Raw genomic sequence first — 25,735 nt, 5'->3', positions numbered from 1 at the left:
TTACAAAGTTCACTTCATAAAAAAAGATGTTTTCAGAAGACATGGGATTGGTCTGTAAATACATGCTATAAATCTGGAATAAAATTATTCTTCCTTTACTGATCTGTATTTTCTTAACATTTATTTCCAAACAGTACAGTCTTAGTCCAGCAGCCAGCTTCATTTAATATAGCTTCAAGGGAAGAAGTACAATGGAACAGTACATAGAAGAGAAATACTTTAGAGTTACTAAATCAGGTTACCGGATCCTGAAGGCAAACCTTACCAGCAAAGCTCTAGGCAAAGAAAGCCTTAAGAAAGTGATGTTACTAGATAAACACCCCTTCTGCTCCTCCTCCAAAATAATCAGATCAAGCTCAGGACATCATTGATTTGGTTGGAGACTAGGAAAGTACTTGGGAAAGTTTTGTGTATGCTTCCCTTGTGTTTTCCTAGGCAGCTGTGCGTGGCTGTGCTTTGAGAGGGGTTTGCAGGGACCCCGACTCTACCTTCGCACAAGGATGACTTGAGATTTTTGGCTTTCGGTCAGGGAGAGGCAGATTTGGTCTGGTTTTAAATAGCTTGGTGCTGCTGGTGTGTGTTATAAATGCCTAAATGCAAGTACAGAGGTATCCCATTTCTGAATCCTAAATAGCTTTGGACAAGAGATGGATTCCCAGATAGTCAAACGACGTGAAAGAGCTGCTGAGTGCACCCTGTAGTGCTCTTTTTAGCACAGTTTCTGAATTTCCGCTGTACTCAGTTACTTCTATGTTAGCATGACACGTAGGTGCTATTTTAGATCTCTAAAGACAGCAATATATAGAACTAAGATCTCAGAGAAGGTATTTTTGCTCTGAAGGCGCTCTCAGTTCTAGCTCCCGGGCGCCTCGGCAGCTAACGTCTTTGTGGAGCATCTCTTTAAGGATTCCTGGGAAGAATACATTTTGAAACACACCTTCACCAGAAATCTGTGTGCAGTTAATCATAGTTTGTGAGTTCAGCGTTCAGAATAATACATCAAGAATAGATTTTAGGAGGATCGTGTCTAATTTTTTTTGTTTGCTCTTTAGCAAAATTGCTGTTCTTCAATATCCTGTGATTGGACTGGGAAGACAGCAAAAAGATGGATGAAGGTCTTTGTGTGTAATCTCTATTCCCTCAAGCTGCTCTGACTCCGTGAAGTCAGTCTGACAGTTTGTAGCTTTTGGTATTCGGAACACATCAGTAATGATAAAAAGAAATGAAGGAAAGGTGGGATTGGGGAGGAGACTGGGCTTCAGTTCTGTGGATTAAAACATGCGTGTATATTCACAGTCAGCTCCACTGCTTCTGAGAGATTTCCTGTGATCAAATACGTGACTTAAGTGCTGTGTGGAGACTAGTGAGCAGCAAGAGAGTCTGAGTGACATTGTGTCCTTCCTCCCCCTGCCACAGCTCTGTACTGCTTCAGACTGGTTGGAAGATACCCTCCAAGAATAAGGCACTAAATACCACAGTATATTCACTTTTATCACAACTGTTTTAACTGATTTCATTTTCTTATCTAACTTGGGGAATATGCTTTTATTACACGATATGATATTTAACATGTGTGTAGTTGCGTTTTCATGCACAGAGTGGAGTCTTACGTGGGGACTTAGCACTTTCGGCACCGATATTCAGTGTTAATGTTTCTTACAATTGAATTTTACTTCTTGTTGTTACTGATGTGCTGAAGCCATCAATTTCATCTCCAGGGCATGCAGCAGAAGTATTGCTGCTTTTAATTTTCCTTACGTTAAATATTTATAGCATAGTTACATTAATGAAGCATCTCCAAATATCCTGTGTTTTAGAAGTCAAGCAAAAAGCATTCAGTAAGTCTTCACTGTGGCCTTTCACAGGGTAAAGAAAATAAGCAGTTCCGTTCCATGCGGATTATGTTCGGTACCTGCTCAGGACTATAGGTAGCATCCTTGGTCAGTGGTGTGTCATAGTTCTGAGCTTCCCTGGATGTCCTAGCGTAGGCAGGACTCAAAAATTATCACCTTTCATTTTAGCTTCTCCTACAACAGTCCTTGCTTCGTTTCAAAGAATTGATTTTTTTCTAAAAGCTACTCCTTGACAATATTGCTTTAGAATATAGCAGTTACTTATAAACATTTTAATGTTCTTGATGCTTTCAGAGGGAGATGAAGAAGATGAAGCTAACAAAATAGAAGCTTTACATAAGAGAAGAAACCTTTTGGCTGCCTTTAGCAAGCTGATAATTTATGACATTGTGGACATGCATGCAGCAGCAGATATCTTCAAACACTATATGAAGGTACAGCTCTTGTATTCTTCCTCACTCTTCCTCACTGAACACGCTGTAGGGCCAGGCCCCCCCCCTTCTCTTCCTTCCAGACCAGTAGTTCAAGGTTGAACACTTCTGAAAGCTTTTTTGCCTTATTTGAGTTTTTGTAATATTTTTTTCCTTTCTAAATTACACTTGCTGCTGAGGAGCCACAAGCCACAAGTCCTGCGCGGCCGGAGTGCCTCGGGACAGGCAGCCCCTGGAGAACCTCCTACTCTGCTCCTCAGCTTCGTGCCTAGAATCCACAATAAACCATTACCTGTTCCATGTCGTATTTCACTAGGGTCTCCCAGTCTTGGTGCTTGACATGAGGAAGCAGGGTTTTCTGTGAGAAAACATTGTTTTCATTTGGAAAGCATTCAAAAAAAGAAAGCTGTACATAGTACTGCTGATGGGTGGGTATGCATTGACTGAACGTCCTGCCAGCTGACACTGCTTCGCATGGCATTTAGGCCCCCTGAAATGCAGGAAGACTTGCTGCTCAGCTACCTCTGCACCCTGTACTGGTGAGTTTACCTGCCAGAAAACAGGCACATCTGCAGTCCTGGCACTGCCACGGTGCGCAGAGCCCCTCAGGCTATGGTGTACCCCACCAGTCCCTCTTCCAGGGGTAAGTCACAGAGATGACAATCAAGGAAGAACTGGGAGAGAGAGTGGGGAGCAGGTCCTTTACTATAGACAGTGGTTGAGTTGTTGATATGAAATATAAAGGATTTACCTGTATCCTCCTCCTCCTCCTCTTGGTTCAGGACACGGTACAGTAGCATCCCCAGCGTGCCCTGGCCACCAGCCAGCTCGCTGCTCAGGGTTAAGTCTTGCTTAGTTTTTTTTTTCCAGAGCAGGAGTTTCCAACTGCAGCTGTCACAGTCAGGCTTAATTTCCTACCCACTGCTCCAGGTTGGCCTCCTCCTGTCCCCAACCCCTCCTTCTCTTGAAACTGGGGGAGAGTCAGAGAAATTGAATATAAATGAGAATACAATCTAGAAGGATCTCGGTACCAAGGAATGCGGGAGCAATATCTTAGAGGGAATGAAAGTAACTGGTTGCAAATGCAGAAATATTGGCAAGGCTGAAAGAATACTGTTTGGAAAAAGATTTTTTTATATTCTCAGCCTGGAAATTTTAATGATTATACAGGCTTTTCTACCCAAGTGGTCAGTACCGTAGACTGTGTCTTTCAACAATTCTTCTATTGTTGCAACCATTCTTCTAACAGAAGGAAAATCAGCAGTTCGTACTGACTAATTCCTTACTCAGCTTTCTGGCTTCAGTGAATTCGTTTCTTGGCCATCTGACTCACCTTGCCTTGTACATGGAGCTTCACACCTGTGTGCTAGTGTCCGTTCACACCTACTTGCTGAAGAGTGCGTTGGTTCAGTGTAATGTGGTTCCTTAGAATTTGCAGTTGTGGGTCACTTCCATCAAATATTTAGGTTGGGGTAGGAAGTACTGTTTTGGTTTTCAACGTACTTGCTATAAAAGATAACAACAAATACAGAAGGTCCTCTCACCTGGCCGCAGGCTACCAATCAGTTTAAATTTTGGTACTGAAACATTGCCTCCCACTCACACGAAAAAACTGGATTTCAGACTAGGTTTCTTGGCAGCTTCTGCCTTTTAAAACAAGAGTTACAAGTAATCTTTCTATCAGGAAAATGTAAGAAATTGTATAAGAGGTTCGATCTAAAGAGTTTTTTAAACACATTTTTTCCTAGTACTACAATGACTATGGAGATATCATTAAGGAAACCCTGAGCAAAACAAGGCAAATTGATAAAATCCAGTGTGCAAAGACACTCATTCTCAGTTTGCAACAGGTAAGAATATTGATTTTTATTAGAAATGCCTCACTGCAAAAAATCCTGGACAGGATTTTCCCTGGTGCCCTTTACAATGAAGCGAAAATACTACAGTTGTGTTCAGACAGAGATTATCTTGCTCCTCAATGCAGGCTGTCGCTGTTCATTTGTCTCCCTGATCTCTGTCTCCTTAAGCCTGCACTGGCAAAGGTTTGGTCAGATTGAAATGGAAGAAAGGGAGAGAAGAGCCTTGAAGGCGATTTGATCCAGCATATTCATAGCCTTTATTTAGTGGTACCTAGTGAACAAGAAGAATTAGGAAGACTTTCTTCTTGTAATTACCTGGAAGTAATGCATTGTCTTTACATTTTATCTAATTACCTATTTATTTTTCAGACTTCAAGCTAATTAGTTTAAGTCTTCCAATATTGCTAAGTATGTTTTTTCCCTGAAAATATTGTGAAATTTCCCTGAAAATATTATGAAAATCATAAATTATTGGCCTGATGATGAAATCCATCGTTGTTCTGCCAACAGCACAAAGTGTGTGCTTCACCAAATACCATGCGGGCCCTTGGAGTACCAGCTATATCCATTACACAGAGAAATGACTTCTATAAATTAGATGTTTTCAAATCAGCTGGGCCTTCCAAAACACGTTCCAGAGTACTAGGGATTTCCTTTGGCAATCTGGAAGCTGAGAGAGTGAAAATTTGAGGAAAAACTGATGTAATTCCAGAAGAATCTGTTGGTGCCAAAGGTAGTTCCTGTGTGTAAAACTCTGAAAGAGGAAGGAGCCAATCGCCATAGCTCAGTCAAATATCATCTATCAAAAGAAAAAATAATTAGATGAGCTATTTGCAAGTGCCTAAGTGGTAGGTAACAGCCAGTATGAATTTGTCAAGGAGAAATCATGTCAAATTAAGCTGCTTTCATTAATTGTATGGTAACAGAGCTTGTGGATATCAGAGAAACAGTAGATTTAATGCAGCTTGATTTAATATTGTCACTGACGCTGTCTCCCTTGATATTCTCATTAGCAAGTTAGGAAAATGGGATCTAAATGGCTATTTAGAAGAGGCTATAGAACTGGCTGGAAAGCTGCTGCCTAGTTCGTTATTGTGCGGAAAGGGCATGATCAAGCAGGCTTCGAAGGCATTTACCCAGTAACGCTGGTCAGATATTCAGTAAGTCTTGAATGATGGAATAGCAATTTTGCCTCCTGAATTCAAAGAAGATGCTGACCTGAGGAGTGACGTGGGTATTTTAGAAAACAGTGTAGGAACGCAGAACTCTCTTGATGGGTTGGGAGAATAATAGATGCAAATCAGTGAAGATAAGTGCCGAATTCTTCAAGAGTTACTGTCTGCACAAGCACAAGGTGGGGGACAAGTGGCAAACAGCAGTGACACAGAAGACAGCCTGGGAACTGAAACGGATTAGAAGTTGAATATGAGAGAACTCTGTTACTTCTCTGTGCAAAAAGTCATTGTAACACCCACTCTGAGCTATAGCAGGTTAGAGCAAAAGCCTTTCTAAAGAACAGTGTTTTCTAGCTCACAGATTTTAACAATTGAATTATTTTTCTAGCTGTTTAATGAGCTTGTTCAGGAGCAAGGTCCCAATTTGGACAGGACATCTGCCCATGTTAGTGGCATTAAGGAGCTGGCCCGTCGGTTTGCCCTCACTTTTGGCTTGGATCAGATCAAGACAAGAGAGGCTGTGGCCACACTACACAAGTGAGTGGTGGTAAATAAACAAGATTTTTATATTACTTCAGATTAAAACTTTTGCTCAGCATACCTTTTCTAAAGGTACATAATCTTAACAGGTCCTGGAATAATTACATTTTTTTTCTAGTTTATGTGGAAAAATGGTGGGGGGTGTGCACGTATGTATGTAAGAAAGGAAGAAAAACTAGCTGCTACCTAGTTATTTATGGGAATTTATTGCAATGGCCATGTTTATCTCAGGTAAAGCCACAAGTATTACACATATTTGTTTGAACTGTATTTAACAACCGTAGATGGTTCTTTATACCACACCACTGTGGATTCTGTAGGCTTTTATAAAAAGATATTCCAAAAATATTTTGGAAATCTTTTTTTTTAAAGTGGATTGAAGCTTTTTACATAACTGCTGCATAGGAGAGTGTAGAAAGGTGCTGCTATATTTAAATTATGACTTTCCCATCCTATAAAAACGTTAAAATTAATTTAAAGTTTGCTACCTCAGAGACTAAGTCATTAAGACTAAGATTAGCAAAGCATGATCAAAATGCTACAAGACCCTTCCCTGTGCCAGGCAAAAGAGAAGTCAAGACATGCATGTGCCTTTATTGGGTAATGTGAAAGTAAATTGTTTTCTTTAGTCTCAAATCATAATGTAAAGATAAGGCAGAGATGCATGTATTGGTGTACCGGTAAGTAAATTCTCTTGACTCTTGATGCAAAAGCTGTATCTTGTTATATTTTTCATATCATTCTTATTGCAAGCTTCTGCCTTGTGCAGAACCAAGGAGGAGGCAGTTGGCTGTTCCTGCTAAGGCAGCCGCTTTCGGCACCTGCAGAATTTCTTGAATTGTGGTAAATTCCATCTTACCATGTGACTGACAGTATGTTTTCATTGAGACTGAGTCCTCACCGATCAGGAGGGAACATTTGATTCCCCTTTGTCCAAAAGTAGCTGTTTGCTAGTAATGGGGGGGGGGGGGAGTTATCTTGGAATATAAAGCATTTCATCACAGTTCAGATTTTGGGCAACATTTTTTTTAATTTTGTTACAAATGTCTGAAAATTTTAATATTTCCTTACTGTAGAGATGGCATAGAGTTTGCCTTCAAGTATCAGAATCAAAAAGGACAAGACTATCCACCTCCTAACCTTGCTTTCCTTGAAGTGCTTAGTGAATTTTCTTCTAAACTCTTGCGACAGGACAAAAAGACTGTGTAAGTAATGCTCCGTGTTCTGCTGTGGGGTTTGCTGGGCTCTGTTCGTCACTGTGGTGTGTGTTTAAGCTCTCTACTTTGAGGTTTTCCCAATCTAACAGGGGCTATAGGAAGTCCCAGTGAGACTTTTCACATACATAGTGATTTGTCATTTTATATTTTAAAGTAATAAAAATAAATGAGAAAAGGACAATCGGATCCACTGATGAGGTGACTTTGAGACCTCCCAAAACAATGTTCCTTAAAATTTCCTGGGGGGCACTGAAAATAAAAAAACAATCTCTTTTTTTTCAGGCTAGAAGGAAAAAAATAAATTAAATGGTAGCAGTGCAGATTTACAGGCCTGTAAACACTGCCGTAACATCTGTTTCTGTTAGATACTTACATAAAATGAAATGTACATTTGTTGTTTATTTTAATATATTGAGTTAAACTGGGAAATAAAGGTTTGCCAAGGCTCCTGTTACTGGCACAAGAGGATAGAGAAGGAGGCTGAGAGAGGACACTGCTGTGGGTGAGGAGGGAGCAGCGTGGCAGAGACCTGGCAGGCTAGAACAAGCTGCCCGAGTTTGATATGGTGGGTAATTGCTGCAGATGAAATGCTGGAAATTAAATAAATCAGAGGTATTGTTGATAATATCTGAATAAAGAGCAGGAAATACTGCTTTGTGAGTAGCATTTGAACACACTGTCAAGAGGGGCACAGAATTGACAAAGAGAAACCTGCGTTATTAACGGCGAGTTCATACTAAAAACATGCCGTCAGCATCGCTGCAGGGATAACGCTCTGCATTTCTAATAGCTTATGTAGCAAATAGCCAGGATTTGGCCCCAGCACAGAAGCAGTAAGGGAAAAAGGAAGAGGACTCCAGTCAAAACCAGCCGAGCACTACGTGCCCAGTGTAGAACTGAACTCTTTGAATTACTTTATCACCATTTTAAAAATGCAGTTGACAGAAGGTTTATGGTTATAGAAATCTTGCCAGTCAGTTCTCTGACTACAATGAGTGTAAATCTTGCGTATCTACTATAGCTACCTCAGCTGACTCTTCCTGTCAAACTTTTCTGGTTTTCTGTGAAGACTTTTTTTTTAATTGACTTTTCTGTTATTCTTAGCAACTATGAATATTATCTTTCTCTGTGTTGTAAGAAATGCATCTTCCTTAACTTTGTATAATTTTTAATGTACGCACACTTGAACAGATTTAATTTTTTTATTGTATCAATAATTTGCCAATTCAGCAAACACAGTAGAAGAAATAGTTAAATGAGCTTGGGAATTGGATGATTCAGTTAGGCTACTTGGCACTCAATTTTTGAAACTGCTTTTTGTTGTTCTATGCTTCAGTCTGGTCAATCTCTGTCCTATTCTTCAGGACAGGACTTAAGGATAATAGGATTTTATTGCTGTCTTCCTAGCCAAACTGTAGATCCTCCTGCATGTTAGTTTAAGCACCATTAGCCTATTCCTACTTAATTTAGTGAAGCTTATCCTTCCTGTACAGGCATCATCCCTTCCACAAGTTTCTCCAGTGTCTAAAATCTAAAGTTACATCATTCAATTTACAATTTACATGACAGCTTAATTTGACCTGATCCTTTGCATTGAATTCAGTCCTTCAGGTTTCCTTTGCCTTCTGTGTTGCCATTTAAAATTTTTTTCTCAAGGCTTCTCCCATGCGTCGGTGCCCACACACAACCACTGGGCTTTCGCAGCACTGTAGAGGCTGTGGTGGAATCCATTTCTCCTGAACTTACCTGTCTTTATTGTAGTCATCTGTGTCTGAGCTATTTACTTTAGCTGAATTGGAAGATCAGCGAAAAGAATTAGGTCCTTTAGGGCATGATTTGTGTGAGCTGCGCTAGGTGCTGCTTTCAGGTAAGTTCAGACATGCCCTAGATTCCACTGGCGACTACGGAAAGAGTCACGGTAACTTGCTTATCTGTAAAGATATCTTTTGGAGAGACCTGCGTCCCTTCCCTGCAGAGGTCTGCCAGGTTTGCACCATGGGGCAGTGGCTGAGCTGCCCGCAGTGCTTCGCTGCCCACCGTGCCGGGCTGGGCGCTGCAGGGCTGTTGGCCCTTCTCTCCAGCACGACTCCTGCAGTGCGCAGGGACCCCCGTCCTCCCTCCGCAGGGGCTGCCTCTGAGCAGGAAGGTGCGTGACCACCATCTGGTGGAGGAGTCCTGTGTGCAGGAGCAGGTACCGCCCTCCCTGCCCTGCTCTCCTGCCCGGTGGCTGTCCCTAAACCCAGCCATGAGCCCTCAGTCTGGAGGCAGATGTGCTCCAGAATAACCCTGCAGGCCTCCTGCGCATACAGCTGCCTGTCTCCCAGAAGTCCTCCAGCCTGGCTTCCCTACCTCAAAAAAATTCATTATCTACCCGATACATTTGCATATGTCATCTGCCCTTGGTACAAAATGTGGCTCCTGTCGCAGTTCAGCAAACACTGCTCCTCTGCAGCGCTCCTCCTTCCCCTCTGCTTTACTGCTCGGGGGAGAAAAGGGAGACATTTCCAGTTTGGGAATGGAGTGGCAACGTTGGTTTAATTTAGTTTTTCTATCATATTTATGTATTCAGCTTCTCGTTTTACAAGTAACCTCCAGAATTGGTGATAGCCACTTATGGATTTATTCAAATCTATGGATTTAATATAAAACTATGCATTTAAGGTGCCAGACTCTTACACTTGGCAAAAAAAGATTTATACTAGCATGGCTGCAAACACACAAGGCAGATACAGGCAGGGAAATCCCAAGGAAATCATCTAAGACTGTGCAGAAGTGAATTGCCCTGTGAAGGTATTTATTTCCATTTATTTCTCTCAAATAAAGACTGTTAGCTTAGACTGGACAACTGACTATTGGGTGTCTGAAGTCAGAGGAGACAGAGCCTCAGCGTGGTGGTCTTACTTCTAGGAATTCAGAGTTTCTGTCCTTGCTGAAGCTGGTAAGAACTGCCAGTATGAAGCTCCTCTAAAATGCTGAGCAAGAGTTGTCTCAGGTTTGGCATCTGGTCAGTAAAGAACTCCCAAGTGGGGGTGGGGTTCCTTCTGCACCACGTGGGCATAACCCGTGCGCTCTAGTTCTGTAAATACAGACTGGATGCAGAAGAACTTCTTCCTTTCCAAGACCATTCTGCAGGTAGGTTCTCTGAAGTCATGAAGCGCTCAAGTGTTGCACTGCTTGGTACTGTAAAAAAGAGAGAGAATAAACCAAGAGTTTTCCATTCAGTGCAAGGTTTGGGTGTTGCTCAGTATACACATGAAAAGGATTAGGAGGAACCATTCATCATATTGGATAAAACTGTGGACAGAAACCCTGCAGTTTCTTGAGCAAAGTCACCCCATTCACTGAATCAAACCAAAATCACGTTAAAAATCGGGTATGGTTGTTACCAGGGACTGTGTGCAGTGTGGCTGCTTGTCCTGCTGCCAGAGCTGGGGTGTGCAATAGGTGTGAGCCTGCCAAACAGCGGAAAACTGCATTTCTGTGCAGAATTTGTGGCTTTGACTCCTACTGATGACAACCTGGCAATGTGGTATTAGTGGAAATCGTGATGGAAGGGTGCGGGAAGCAACGCTGACGTACCCTGAGTTCTCTCGCCCGACGCCTGCGTGCTTGGTTCTGCAGCTTGAAACTCAGCAGAGTCACTTCTGTGTGCACTGGCCATATCCATTTGAAAGACTACTTCTAATACCATAATTAAATAATCAATGGAAAGAGAAAACAACTCAGGTGCCCTCCAGACCATACGCAGGAGGGAGGTTGGTTGGTTCCTCCCTGAAGTTAACAAACGTGCGTTTGACTTCTCCGTGGCAGTGGGACAAATCTGCAAATTTCATGTTGAAAAATAACGGCTTGCCTTTGAAGAAACCATTTTTCTTGTTCCAAGGCGCAAAAGGATAACCTACATCCTCACAACAGTGGTTCTAATTCAGTCTTGTCTGTTGACACAGTAGCGTTATATAGAGGGGGTGTCCTCACTGTGCGAAATAGGAAAGGGATTGAAGCCGCGCGTGCTGCGAGTGATGGCAGGCAGCCGCGGAGGAGGGTGCTGGGGGAAGGACAGGTTTCTCTTGCTGATCTGTGAGTAACCTGTGCGTGGTTAACTCTGTTTGTTTTGAGGGAATGACATGTATTCTTACTCAGTCAGAGATACAATGCCCTGTCAGCCCGTTTTTTAAATTAAAATAAGGAGACGCCATGCAGGATTCGTGTTACACCCTCAGCAGTGAGAAGAGGGGTTGCAAGTTCATTGAAAAGGAAACAGTTTGCTGCACCTCTGTACTCATTGTCTTTTGTTTTCAGCCACTCCTACTTAGAGAAGTTTCTGACAGAACAGATGATGGAAAGAAGAGAAGATGTATGGCTGCCGCTGATTTCTTATAGAAACTCGCTAGTCACGGGTGGCGAGGATGACAGAATGTCCGTGAACAGCGGAAGCAGCAGCAGCAAAGCCTCGTCAGTGAGGAATAAGAAAGGACGACCACCGCTCCACAAAAAGAGAGTAGAAGGTTTGTGTGGTTTTAGGTTGTCTTTTTAGGCAGAGGTATTTCTCATTTTGTACAGACATTACAGCTTTCCTTCTTAGGTTTATCCATTCTTACAGTTTATGCTGAAATATGTGATATATTCTTATGTAGAAAAAACATTGCAGTCTGTTTTGCAAATTCCTCTCAGGTTTGAACACGTCTTTATGAGAAATATCATTGTGAGTCCCTGTTCTTGTTTGTCTTCCTGAGATGCACAGATTCAGAACTAGTTAAAAGCTGTTAATGTAGTTGGAAACAGGAGGTGTTGGTGGAGTTATCTGCTCTACACCTTTCTCAGTCACGGACTTGCTGATACAGGGTTTCTGCCTATGCTTCGGTCTGGAGCCACTGTTAATTAACAGGGTGTTTGAGCAAGCCCAAGGCAGAAATTCTGATATGGATCTGTTTTTGCGGGACCACTGCAGAACACAAAGACGACACCTTTTTTTGTTTAAAATGGTATTGATGTCCAGTGTCTGTATTTACTCTTTTTGTGGCTTCAGGCATGTTCATCAGGAATTTGGCTATGAGAGCAAATTTCTTAGAAGATTGCATCTGTTCCTGGTTAATCTGTATGATGTAGTGTGTACTTTTGTGAATATAAATTTACTCTTTTGCTACAGAGTAGGTGTAAGTGAGATCTTTAAACTTCAGGGATTTTTCCAGGGTCAGTATCTATGATAGTAACTCCTCAGTAAGGAATCTAATGCCAATCTGCCTGAACATACAGCAGTTTCCCAAAATATTCTTCAGAAGTTTGTCCGTATGTACTTCTACAGTCAGATCGGTTCTCCACTACAGCTTATGTTGAGCAGTACGTTGCACCAAGTTCTTCAGTTTCTTACAGGCAACCTGGAGTTTATGTAGATAAAATACTGCTTCCTTTCCTCAGACACTGTTTTTCTTCCTTCAGGATGCCATGATTGTCACAGAATTCGGCTGGTTTTTTTCTTTCCTTTTGTTACTGTTTCCATTCTGTTGTATTGTGTTCTACCAATACCCTTTTTTTTCCCTGGGAAGTGTAGTAATGTCTTTGCTTCCCTAAGGCAAGTCTCAGTCTTACGACACAGTTTTTAGGCATTGTTTGCCTTGTGCTCTTGCACATCCTCCTCTTTCAACGAAGGGAGAATTGATTTGCAACACTTCCCATTTCAATGACCTCTTTCTTTGCAACAGCTGTGGTCCTGAATTTTCCACAAACGTAACTCACTTAAAATGACGTAGGCCAAATCCGTGGTGGTTCAGCAACTGAAAGATCTGACTGTACCACAGTTCCCACTGGGAGATGGCCTAGGACTGTGCCAAGGCTCCCTGCGGGTCTGGCGGGGTTCTGACACCTGCCGAGGGTGTGAGGGGGCTCCGTTTGCATTCTACCGACAGTGTCTCATCAGAAGACCCCTCAGTGGTCCAGTTTCACCGTTCACTACTGTCACCCCAAATTCCCCCATTAGTGATCTGTGGCCAGAAAAAGCCTGGTGAACATTCCCTGTCATGGGGTGCTCTTGGGGGTGGGGGGGGTGGCTGTCCTGTCCTTTGAATGCTACAGATACAGCTCTGGGTCACAGGAGGGCATTCAAGGACATTCATTTTGAAGAACATTTGTTAGGAAGTGATTTCTTCCTTTCCTCCCTCCTTTCCTCCCTCCTTTCCTAGATCCCTACGCAGACCTTCATTACTCACGAAAGCTTTGCTATACAGCCTCATTATATAGATCCAGGAAGGAAGTTTTAGCTCCTAACAGTGTAACTGCCGTTTCCCCAGTAGATGCCTTCATTGCAGAATTTGATTGTATGATGGTTACCAGCAAGTGCTCTCTAATGATGGCAGCTACACAAGCTCTACGGCCTTTCCTTACGTGGAAGGATATATAATGCAAGCACCAGAAGTCTTGGTTTGCATTTGTATGAGTAAAGGACATTTGATAACCTTATGTTAAAACAAACCCTTAAGAATATAAGCAGTTCAGTAGGTACCACGTGGTTAATTTTTGGGTGCTTCCTGACGTGCGGTAGGCATTGGCGATTGTGATGTGCCCTAAGTACACTTCCTTTTGAATCTTGGCCAAAGGAAAGCCAAGAAAACCTGGAGCCAGGTTGTCTGTATTTTTCATGGGAAGACACAGATTTCTGCACAAACAAGGTCTTACTTTGATGTATCAGTAAGGAGCTCATGAAAGAATCTGATTTGATCCTCAGAGATAAGTGCTTACTGTTGACCCGTCTGTGTAACTTGAGCTAAGAACCAGTCACGGGAAGAAAGTAACTGATGGTCTGTACACAAGCCTTTGTTGGGTTTTTGTCTTTATGTATTTTTATAACTCTTCTGAAAGCTTTAATCTTAATCTGGTGGTACAGTTACAAATCTGGACCTCTCTTTAAATCCTGGTAAGCTTTTTTTTTTCCTTTAATTTCCACTCTAAAGGAACCAAAACAAGGGCAAGGTTGCTGCAGAAGCTATCCTAGCATCAAAGAACCATAACTAGTCCCTTGTGGTTCCTTTCTCACCTAAATCCGGCAGATACTGTGCTCAGCAGACTGTCTGCGTTGGAGAACGTTCCCTGTTGCTACTGAAAGTAAATCTGCTCTGTGACATATCTTCACAATGCCTTAAGGAAATCAAACATAAATAAGATCTAAAAAAAAAAAAAAAAAAAAATCCCTAACACAAAAAAGGTTCACAGGTAAATAGGCAACTTTTTAGACAACACTTATGCCCAAAGGGTAACAAAAGGCACAGGAAAAATTGAAAGATCTATTGAGGTCCCCATCTGCTTTCTCACCACACATTTCTTCCTGTTAGTAAATCTGTGATCTTGCCTTCTCCGCTCTTGTCATCTCCCCTGTCTTTCACTCACTCACTCCAGCAACTTCAGTTTTTTTCTGCATGTCTCTTGCCCACGCATTTGTCTGCTCTGTCCCACTCTCCTCAAGTGCCCCCTCTTCCTTCCTCTGGTTTGTTCCCTGCACAACATGAGCGCAGCATCCCACCTAGACCTTCAGTCACCTTCCCATCTCCATTCCGCCCACTGCTCTCAACTCTAAATACGCTACCCGAAGTCACTATTTACAGTTCACACCAGCCAGACCACTTCTCTGATTTAAAATGCCCCCTCAGGTTCTTCCTGAAGTTTCTAAAGATCTGCCCTGACCAGATTTTGGGTTTTATGCTCCTCCCTCAACTTAGTGTTTAACTATATCTCAGTTGCTGTATGCATATGAGATTAAATATTTAGATTGTAAACTCAGCAATTGGGAATTATGTTTGTTATACGTGTGCAAGATACCCAACAATTTAGGTAGTGCTGCAATGCGATATTTATTTGCAATTACTTTAGTTCGTCTGTTAAGTATTTCTAGTTACATCGTTGTTACTGCTGGGAATAGCTGGCAGTAATCCTTCCTTAAAAGAACGCAAAATAAAATTAGAGCTGAAAGATTTATCATTTCAAGCATTTATCCAGTTGATCTCTTAAAGGCATACTTGTTTTAAGAGATTAGTAACTAAACTGTTGAAAATAGAAATTTGGAGAAGGTGCTGCAACCGAAATTAACGGTATCGAAGTGGGTCGGCAGATGGATGGTGCCTGTGACTGACGGGAGGTGTTCACCCCCTGAGCTGGCTGGATAAGTCCTGAAGGCAGGAATACTGTCCCGCACGTTAGCAGAAATGTGTCAGTAATTTTAAATGTTCTTTTTCTAGATGAGAGTCTAGAAGGCTCATGGCTGAACAGGAATGAAAACATACATACTCCAGGGACACTGCAACCGCCACAGCTCACCTCAACTGTCCTGAGAGAGAACACTAGACAAATGGGAGAGCAGATCCAGGAGCACGAGTCGGAGCAGGGATCTGAACAGGATTTTTTACACAAGTAAGTGTTGGAATTTCAGTGTCAAATACAGCGAGCCAGGCAGAGGAGTTGCATATTATTTATACAGATAGTCTTAGTCTGTGGCTCCATGTATTCAGTGTTTATTTGCTAAAACAACTGGAAATGTCTTGGCTATAGCGCAGTAATACTTCAATGATTTTCAGTTCCCAGGAAAAATGCATCGTAACGAAATCATGGTAGAAACTCCTTATGTTAAAATTATGTCACAGCATAACCATGCAGTTCTGGTTAAATTGTCCTAGCGTTCATGCCCCTAGTTTGGATTGAGCTGTTCCTCTAGAAGTTGTGTTAGATGTTCTCTTTTCTTTCCCTCTGCCCTACGTTATAGTGACACTGTGGTTCTCAGCTGATTTCTTGTAAATTAACTCTTCAATCCAATTCTAGCTGCTGAGCTAGGAATTTCTGTTTCTGGGGTAATGGCCTGCAGGCAATTCACTTTGGCCTTAATTGTATATACTTTTTGTCACTCAACTCCCATTTTACCACCTCCGTTTAGAGGGGAAAATGTTGGTTATTATTGGTCGGTGATTTATTTAAGAATAGAGAAGTGTTCAGAGAATGCTACTCTGTGCTATTTCTCATAATTTGAAGACACAGAATAACATGATCTGGTTTGGTGACTATTTTTATAATTTTATAGCCAAATGTACTGATCTGATTTGTCTGTATAAAAAAGTTGTATTATGTTGGCCAGACGAATCAGGTTTCTACCAGTCTAGTATAGTATAAAATCGCCAGATTATGCCTCTTGGTTTTCCTCCGGCTTTTGCCCATCATGTTTTTCTTGAGACACATTCCCCAGCTTCTCAATTCTTCCTGAACGTGTGCTGACCCTGCTCAATCCCAAACTTTACTGCTTCATCCTGCATTCTTTTATCACAGTGTTTTCTAAATAGAAATAATTAATAATGGTCATTTTGCCTGGGAAGTAAAACATTTTCCAGCCTCAAATGACAAGGTTCTCTGTATACCACCATGTTGCACATGTAAGCTCTTGAAGTTTGCCAGTTTGTGACCACAGGTTCTCAAAAAATCTGAGCAACTTCTAACGAAGTGCACTCTTTGGAAAGTAAGACCCGTTCTTCTCCTTCGGCTGCGTGTGTAATGCACGGGCATCAGCAGCACGCCGGGTTGAACCTTGCTGTGATCCGTTAATCGGCGCTCACCGCAAGAGATGTTGCCGCTCAGCTGGCTACGCAGTACCTGTTCTTCTGTGGAGCGGGCGATGCTGCCGTTCCCCTGGATGGGTTCATCCATTAAGGCCACCCGCAGGCAGCGCGAGGCGGCGGCGGGGGAGCCCGATGTGGGCTTCAGCGTTCCCAGCGCTGTGGCTGGAGGGAAGGGGGGCTGCTGGCGTGTCCGTGGGTGAGCACCAGGGTGTGGGGGTCCTCCCCGCAGGGGCCAGGCTGGCAGGCAGCACAGCGGGGGGAGCCCGGCTCTCGGTGGCCCCAGCGTGTCTTTTTGCCTTAGTCCCCGTGGGGTCTGGGCTCGTGTCTCTTACTTGCTTTCCTGAGGTCAAGGATTTGCCTCCTGATCTCCTGCCTCCCCAGGCATTGCCACAACTTCTAGGTTATAAGGAAGATGTTGTGGCTCTCAGTTTCTCCTTAATTTTTTTTTACTCTGCAGTAAAACCAAAAAGAAAAGAGCTGAAGCAGAACTTTCTTTCTGACCCTCTCTGGTCTCAGCTGTCGCTGAGCTAAATGGCTGGCTCTGAAGCTGTCACCAGGTACGGGAGGTGGGACGGCTTCCCATCACCGTCTGTACTCCTGAGCACAACGAGCCTTAGGCGGTGGGAGAACTCCCCTTTCTCGGGGGGGAGGGGCTGAACCAGGGGTCTCAGCCCGGGCGAACCCCTGCCCCTCCTGTCTCGGGGGATGCTGTGAGCAGGGAGCTGCCGGGCGAGGGCACGCAGCATCGCTCCCTCTCCGTTACGCTCACAGAGCTGGGCTTGGCATCCACGTTCCCAGTGTGAGCTGGCAGTGGAGGGTCCTCAGCCTGGCGTGGCTGCCACGTGCATTCCCTGCAGGCCAGCTCAGGGGAGCTAAAACATAAAGAAAATGCAGAGCAGTCAGTTGCCAGATTAACGGGGTTAATCGTGTCCAGAAGAGTATTTTGTTCTGGGTTGTTTTCACATGGGTTGTCCCAGTTCATTATGTCAATCTTACAGGGTACAAGACTGCATAATAAAATAAAAACTGGTGTTGCTCTCGAAGAGCTGTACTTAGTTTGCTACTATTTCCTTGTGCTGCAACACACAAATCATATCAAATCCATTGCTGTCTACTACTGGATTTAGATGGTATTAAAAGTACAGCCTGTAAGGTATTTACATGTGAATAAGTTACCGGATGCTGAAGTTGATCAGGGTATGCATTTAAAAGCAGTTTGTTTTCTGTGTTGTGTGACATTTTTGTTTTAAAATGTGTGTCAGTTATTAATTTGCATCTATTCTTGCTCATACTTTGATCTGAGATAGTGAAGTAGGATTTAATAAAATGAGTTCTGGAAGCGCTCACCACTTCAGGTATATGTCACACAAATGAATGACTAATCTTAGCATTTTGTGTAGCTGGTTTTATTACAACAATTAATGGATTATTTTTTTGTGCACATGCAGTGAGAGGAGATAAGTTGTGGAGGGGAATCCAGAAGACGTGTGCAATGATGGATGTGATTTAAGTATCTTAATCTGAAGTGTGGCCAGACGCAAAATTTCAGGAGCTAGATGTCTGAAAACAGCCAACTCAAAATTGTTAGTGCTCTCGGTCGTAATGCTGCTTTGTGTTTGTTAGTCCCCAGATGCAGATATCTTGGTTGGGCCAACAGAAGCTAGAAGATTTAAATCGAAAGGACAGGACAGGAATGAACTACATGAAAGGGAGAACTGGTGTAAGGCATGCAGTGTAAGTGTTCAGAGCACCCTGATCTCCAGATCAGAACCATTTTAGATGCCACGTTTTAAATGTTACCTTTTCTGGGTTGTTGCTGGTAATTTCTGTGACATTTTAACTCTTGTTAATGAAGGCAGTGTAACAGCTTTGCAGTGCTGGAATGGTGAACAAGGCAGACATGGCACAATTCCCCGGTATTCTCTCCCAGCCTTCAGCTGTTTCCATTTCAGGACATTTCCTTGATTTGTCTGTTAAGGGATTCCCCGTGAACTCTCCCAAAGTGCTGTCCAGTCTTCCTGCGAACCTGTTCATGCTGCTTTCATCCACATCATCTTTTGCCAAGGTGTCCCACTGAGCAGCTCATGGAGGGAAGGCACGTGGGCAAACACTGAAGTGTCCTGCTGGCCAAGGTGCTACGTGCTCTGCTGCAGATCCAGCCAAGTCTTTCCGCACATCTTCCAGGACAGGGGCCAGAGTCTCTAGCGAGATCAACTGTCTTGGCTTCACTGCTGTATTCCCAGGGACTTACCAGTGATCCTGGCAAACAGCATAACTCCTTTTTGGAAAAGGGCAAGCAAACACAGTGAGGTTATTGCCCTTTCCTTGTTAGGGACAAATTTAATTAATGTTTATAATGATACTACATGGGACTTCCTGCTTTAGCCTCTGCCAGTGCTAGGTTTGTTTTTACATAAGATTTTCACTTAGTATTACAGAAAGCATGCTGGCTTTATTCTCAACATAAGGTTTTATGTGAAGGCGTTAAGGGACAGGATTTGTGTGTTCTTTTTAATGACAAAGATCATGGTTGGGAAATTTCCAGGCACTTAAATGACTTTTTCTTTCTCTTTATTTAATCAGACGAGGTCTAATGGAAGATGACGCTGAGCCCATCTTTGAAGATGTAATGATGTCCTCACGAGGTCAGCTAGAGGATATGAACGAAGAATTTGAGGACACAATGGTCATTGATCTGGTCAGTACATCTTACTAATAGCAAGTTTAAAATGGATATAAGATAATTTAAAAGGAACTTGCGAAGCACAAGCAGAATTTTGAGCCTGATTTCCTGTTGCCCGAACATTAAAGAGAGGAAGTGATCCCAATGCTCCCTAGAACCTACAGCTGTGACCTCAGGCCCAGTTGATTTTTTTGCGTAGAAACACACGGAGTGTTGCTTAGCGTGCTTCCTCTCTCCTGTTCTGGACTCGGGCAGCAGCATGTCCTGAAGCACCATCGTGCACCTGGGACTTGTCACCCTGCGAGTCAGGCTGTGATTTCTGGCACATCAGGTACCAGTGCAGCCCCCTTGGGTGAGCGCTGAAGCAGCTGCTGTGACCGACCGCTCAGCCCCAGGCAGGGGGGGGGCTGCTGGGGGTGGAGGTGGGACCAGCTCACCCCACCTGATGGAATATTACACCAGGCTGCCTGCTTGACCTCAGGAAGTACAAATGGCCTCTCTGACATCCAGTAACAGTATTTGATCCTGGTTGACATGATGGAGAGTCAGGAAACGGTATCATCTGAAGGTATTCTGAGTGTTGCTGCTGCCCCTGTCGCAGCCATCGCTAACTTCTTTGCTGACACAGCTCTTTGTGCAGCCACGCTGTGGTCAAACTGCTACAGCCAAGTTGTTTCTCTTTTCCTGGTTTGTTTGATACCTGGGGGGGGGTGGATCGGGGATCCTTCGCCAAGGTCTGGTTAGCTGGTTAGTGATGTGCTGGCACAGCAGAGGGGAGAGCAGGCAGGGGCGGGTGGTTGCTCCCAAACAGGCCATGTCATCAGATGGCAGCCTCAGGTCCTTCCCTGGCAGCGCACGGGCTGCAGGCAGCGGTGCCTTTGTCGAGGTTACAGCCTTACCCGCCCCTCCATTCGGAACGGGAAGAAGGATCAGTTCACATTATACACTTCACCGTTCTTATGCCTTCCTATTTTTCCTCTCACGTCCAAACAATAAGGCATAGGTTACTTTAGGACTGGGCTATAATGTCTTGGAAAGAAAATGTAGGCAATAATTCATTTGCTGCTGCTGAATACTGAGGTTATTACTAGCATTCAAGTGATCATCAAGTAAGTAAAATCTCTTTCGCTGATAATCCCAGGCAAGGAAACGAAGGCGTTGATCAAGCTGGTGAAGCTCACATTTATGTTTGTAGGGAAGTACAACACAGAGGGTTTGATCCTCAGAAATATTAGGAAATCTTCGGTACCTTTTTTTTCCTAAATCCATTTTTTGACTGTGTCAGAGCTGAAGTTTCACCACAAACTTAAAAGCATAAAGACAGTTAAAAGACAGTTTTTATGCGGTCTGGCCTGTAGTCCTCATACAAGAACATCTTGAAGTCAGCAAGAGCCTCAAGCAAGTCCTTAGCTATGAGCACCAAGTTAAAATTACCTTAGAATCCATCAGCTTTTACCCCATTCCTTAAATAAAACAAGGAATTAAGAAGCGCTCTCCTCTGTCAGGGCCTGCATTTGTATCGGAGCTTTTACAAAAGCTGGCGCAAAGCCGCTCCGTGAGGGCAGAGGCGACCGCGTAGGGCCCTCAGCTGCCGCGCCGCGCGCGTCCCTCGCACCCAGGTAACCGATGCGATGCGCTAAACGCCTGACTCCTCTTTTCAGCCACCTTCGAGAAACCGGCGAGAGCGGGCTGAACTGAGGCCAGACTTCTTTGACTCCGCAGCTATCATTGAGGACGATTCAGTAAGGCTTTACCAGTATCGCTTGCTGTTTTATCTGAGGTTCTTTGTGACTGTCATTACACCTAATTAATTGCTGTCTTTTAAATCATTTTTCTAGGGATTTGGAATGCCTATGTTCTGAAGTCTGGTGAAGACATTTTACAAATTTGGAACTCTATTGTTTAGAGCTAGAGGCCTATATACTGTGATAGCTTGTATGAAAACCACATTTTTGATGTGATACGGTTTGATTTTTAACCAAATGATTGAGGTCAATCCCTTTTTGTAGTGACAGAAAGAAGAGGAACTTCTTAATGACACAAAGGAATGTTGGCCAATCCAGTCACCTCAGAAGGGCTGACCTGAAAAATCATTTGTATCCCTGTTCTTGACTGTCCTAATACAGATTATTTTTTTTTTCCTGGATGAGGAGGAAGTTTTAAATTGTTAAGACAGCTGTCAAAATACACACTGTTCTACATATGTTTTCTGAAAACAACATTGAGTGAAAACAGAACTTTTTAACTTTATTTTTCTGCTGTACAATTTAAAACAGTTTTAACATTTGCCTTTTTATGTTTTAAAAGCTAGCCATTTTTATTAAACCTATGCCTATCAGCCACTGACTAGCAATGATGCTATAAGCAGGTCATTCTGGCTACAGAAAAGTGTTTTTGAACACACTGGATTTGATTAACATTATGGTACGCTTATATCCTCTCATAGGCATTGAGAAGAACACTCTTATAGAAGAGGTTAGAATCTAATGACGTGCATCTCTGCCAAAAAATTTCAGATTCTGATATGATAAACCCAGATTTTATACTCTTGAGAAGATTTATTTTTATTTATAATGGGACATAAAGTAAGAGATGTCCATGAAGCCACTTTTCCAACAGATGCTGTGTAACATTCATTTTATATAGCACATGGGGACACAAAAACAGTAAATTTTCTATTGGTACTTGCTCTGTGCATTTTTAGCAACTTATACCAGCAAATAAAGTATTCTCAGTAAAACACACAAATGGTTCTCAAGTAATCACTTTGCTGTTTTTACTACCTACTTCAAGCCCTGCCAACCCAAGGTACATAAACAGCAACTTTCCTAGTAAAAAAAAAACACCACAATTCAAGGGTGGGGGAAAGGAATCACTTTAGCATACTAAAAGCAATTTTAACTGTACCATTAAAAAAAAAGTCTACTTTCCATGCCGTAAATACCCTTTTCCGCTATTTTTGTAAATTAATTTTGCCAGTTAGAAGTACTGTATGTGCTGCATATAAATTTGTGCTTAGATGGTGAAGTTCTTAAGCTTACAATGGAATACAGCTACATTTTCAGTGTTAACTGTGCATACTAAGAGTAATTCTTTGGGGAAAAAAAAATATGATTTTTCAAAAAAGTTAAAAACATCAAAAAAAACCAAAAAACCCAAAACATTCTCAGCTAATTCATTGTAATACGAGATTTTTCAGTGTCTTCAATAATTTGGAATTTCATTATGCTTCGATTTTTATGACTCTGCCTAGTAGCTGCTACTTAGTTAAACTGGCCTGATACCAGAGGTGCTGGCCATCCACAACTTGCACTGACTCTACTATCTCTAAGAATCAGCCCCAAAATGTTAATCTTCCTTTCTGCATTCTAATATTAGCATTTGAGATACAAAGCAGATTGACCCACTTGGAGCACAACAGTTTTAGAGGTGGTTTTTTAGCAGCTGCAAAATAATCATGGAGCTTTTTTCTGTTACGAGCTTATTGAAAAAAACCAAAACAACAGTAATGCCCAGTGCTTACTTGCTGGGAGGGAAAAGAATCTAGTTTTAAAAACAAACCAGCCTTTCACTCAGCTGGGGTTTGTTTCCTACAACACGTGCAGTTCTCAGACATGGTTGCCAAAAATGTTTGACTAGGTAATTCAGCCATTCCTCGGACTTCGGTTGGGTAATGTGTCAAACCTGAAGTAGCTGGAACTTTATAAAATAACATTACCTCCCTTCCTCTTCTGTCCACCCCGACAGTCACAGGGGTGGGCAGGAATGGCTGCATTAAATTGTCGTCACAGTAATTCTGTGAGCATAGTAGCATAATAAATGCTGCCTGGTTTGAGTCATAGTCTCAGACAAACCTTGTGCTTCACAGTCCTCTGTGTGGAAAACTGATTCCTAATTTAACATTGTAGAATACTGTATAACAAACATTTATTATCACGGTACCTGCAATGGGTTTCCAGTTCAGTTTGCAGTCAATAGGTTTTTGTATTATGAGTGTCTCCTTGATTGGTTTTGCTAGTAATTCTGTAAATTGTACATTTACAATATGAGGTTTTTTTTTCCTTTTGTACAATTTAAAACTGATGCTTCACCTTTCATTTAATAAACTATTCAAAATCATGAGTATGATGAGCACCCTCTTCACTATAACTTTCTTTTAAATGCTCGTTTGGACCATCACATCTTGTCATCCCATTTATTAGTAGCCAAAGGAAGTTCTAAAAGGTAGTTTTCACGTACTCCAGGCTTCACAACCAGATTCCGTGCAGCTGCCTTACCCGTTCAGCCTCAGAGCCAAGGAAAACCCTGTCTGGTGGGTTTTTTTCTTTTTCTTTTCCCTCCACTGTGGTGTGGTTTTGGTTTTTGGTTGATTTGGGGGGGTTATTGTGAGATCACTGTAAATCTGGTAGGTCATCACACAAGTTGGGAGAGTTGCGCTGTTAAAACTTACGGTTTTTTGAACTGTCACAAAATTTGAGAAAAATTCCACTCTCGTGCCCTGTATGTCTGAAGTGAACTGGACCACGTGGGAAGAAATAGAAGCGGTAAAGGCTCGGACGGTCTGACAGCCAGCTGGGCTACATGGAGTTTTACCGATTCCTGAAATGAAACGGCCTCGTGTTATTCCCATGTCTCAGAGAGAAAGGTGCTGGTTTTGTTCGACCCGTGAATTATTTCATCTCTGTAGTGCTAAAGAAAACTGGCTTACGTATCATCTGGCCCACTTCCTAAAGAAAAATCATCCAAGTCAGAAAAAGTAACAGGATGCAGCAGGTGAGGAACGGGGATAAGATGATTCAAGGTCTGAACTGCACTCTAGGACTACTCCTGAGCCACAGCCCCAGCGCCGCCTCTCCAGCTGCGTGTAAGTTACGCTCAACTCCTGCTGCACTGTGGGACACACAGTAAGTAACTTGTCAGCCTCTAAGTTCTCTCTGTTGAAAGGATTTTATTTTAGATCTATTGTTTCTGCAGGTGACTGGAATTCAAGAGAATCCTGAGTAGTGTGGCCAGAGCAGTTTTCCTCCAGTGCGTTTCCAAAGAGCTGTGCTGGCAGAGCAACCGACTGCTTGGAAATCGAGAGGATATAAAAGCCAAATTCTTGTGCTGGCAAGGGACAGAAGAGAGGATGACATCTATAGAACTAATGAGGTTAGGAAACAATTAAGAAAGGTTGTACTTTTTTCTTTGTGACAATGACAACTGGGTTTCTCATTTGGTGTCTCCTCCTGACCAGGCAGGCTGAAGAAACCACGTGCATATCGCTTACTACGGCTTTTGCCTTTGAACCTGGGACAGCCACCAGCTGCTCTCTCAGGCACAAATTACCTTTGAAAAATCCTCTCAGTCCTTGCAAACTTACAAACTGACTACACCTTTTCTCACAACTTAAGAACTCACTTCATGGCAACAACCCCCAACGCAGTGACATTTCCATTTACCTCCCCCTGTGGTTGCAGCCAGCTCGGTTCCCTGAGGCAGTAGGTACGGGCACCGGCGCAGAGCACGTGTTTCTGCTGAGGTGCAGCCCGGTGCATTCCTACAGACCTTAAACGTGTCTGCAGCCAGGACAGTGCATCTGTCACCTGTATGCGTTGCCTTTAGCCGTTACAAAAACCCATGGAGCTGGGACTCGTACTCAAAACGCTCCTTCTGGACCGTGTTTTCAGACGACTTCTAGTTGTTGCCTCTCCTGCCCCCCCAGGTCCAGGCTCCATGACTGCACTGGCCGCACAGGCCTGGGAGGAGATGCTGCCTGGGAAGCTGCCGTCTCGCCTTCCTTCCCCTTTGGGCACGTGCTTGGGGAGCAAACAGAAGCAGCTGCAGCGTGCAGGTACAGTAGTTCTCCAGCTCATAATACAGTACCATTAATGACTGAGGTTACTTACAGCAGACGAGTCATTACGGGACTTCACGTGCTTGGCAGCTGTTCGCAGTAGTGCTAAGCACGACAGCGGCCGCCACTCGCTGCCTTCTGGGGCTGTAGTTAAAATGCAGCTTCTAATGTGTGGAGCGGGCTGGGGGCCTAGGGCTGATCAGCAACATCTACTGCCATCGTTCTCTGTGAGTCTGGCAAATAAATCACAGAAAAAACGAGGCTGGAAGGGGCCTCTGGAGGTCTCAATCTCGACCCTCTGTTGAGGGAGAAGAGCCCCCCATGCTCAGGGAGGATTTTCATATCCCCCCAGAACTGCCCTTGTTCCAGTTTGGGTACATTGTCTCCCGTCCTTCGAGAGAAGGCTGGCTCCATCTTCTCTGGACGCCTGCACGTGCAGCCTGGAGGTCACCGATCCCAACACGAGACCCAGCGCCGCTGCAGCCAGCACATAGAAGGGGCAGCTCGGGACAGTCTAGCGGAGCAGGTTAGTCTGGGATCAGCAAAGCCTGGATCCC

The 25,735-nt window shown here is 43.2% G+C and overlaps 1 protein-coding gene across 5 annotated transcripts in view; it reads left to right on the top strand.

Moving 5' to 3' along the window:
• STAG1 (stromal antigen 1) overlaps positions 1-23,464 on the top strand; it is a 199,687-nt gene extending 176,223 nt beyond the window's left edge. For all 5 annotated transcript variants that reach the window (XM_037406291.1, XM_037406290.1, XM_037406289.1 and 2 more), the window contains 10 exons: positions 2,148-2,287; positions 4,033-4,134; positions 5,707-5,855; positions 6,935-7,063; positions 11,375-11,580; positions 15,298-15,469; positions 18,283-18,393; positions 19,243-19,357; positions 21,004-21,084; positions 21,181-23,464. In XM_037406291.1, the coding sequence (XP_037262188.1) occupies positions 2,148-2,287; positions 4,033-4,134; positions 5,707-5,855; positions 6,935-7,063; positions 11,375-11,580; positions 15,298-15,469; positions 18,283-18,393; positions 19,243-19,357; positions 21,004-21,084; positions 21,181-21,204 (1,229 nt within the window). In that variant the 3' untranslated portion in view covers positions 21,205-23,464. The remainder of the gene's footprint in view (positions 1-2,147; positions 2,288-4,032; positions 4,135-5,706; positions 5,856-6,934; positions 7,064-11,374; positions 11,581-15,297; positions 15,470-18,282; positions 18,394-19,242; positions 19,358-21,003; positions 21,085-21,180) is intronic.
• Positions 23,465-25,735: the final 2,271 nt, after the last annotated feature.

This window comes from Falco rusticolus, chromosome 13, assembly GCF_015220075.1.
Source record: "Falco rusticolus isolate bFalRus1 chromosome 13, bFalRus1.pri, whole genome shotgun sequence".
In the NCBI taxonomy this organism is placed as follows: domain Eukaryota; kingdom Metazoa; phylum Chordata; class Aves; order Falconiformes; family Falconidae; genus Falco; species Falco rusticolus.
This window is presented reverse-complemented; position numbering and strand designations above follow the sequence as displayed.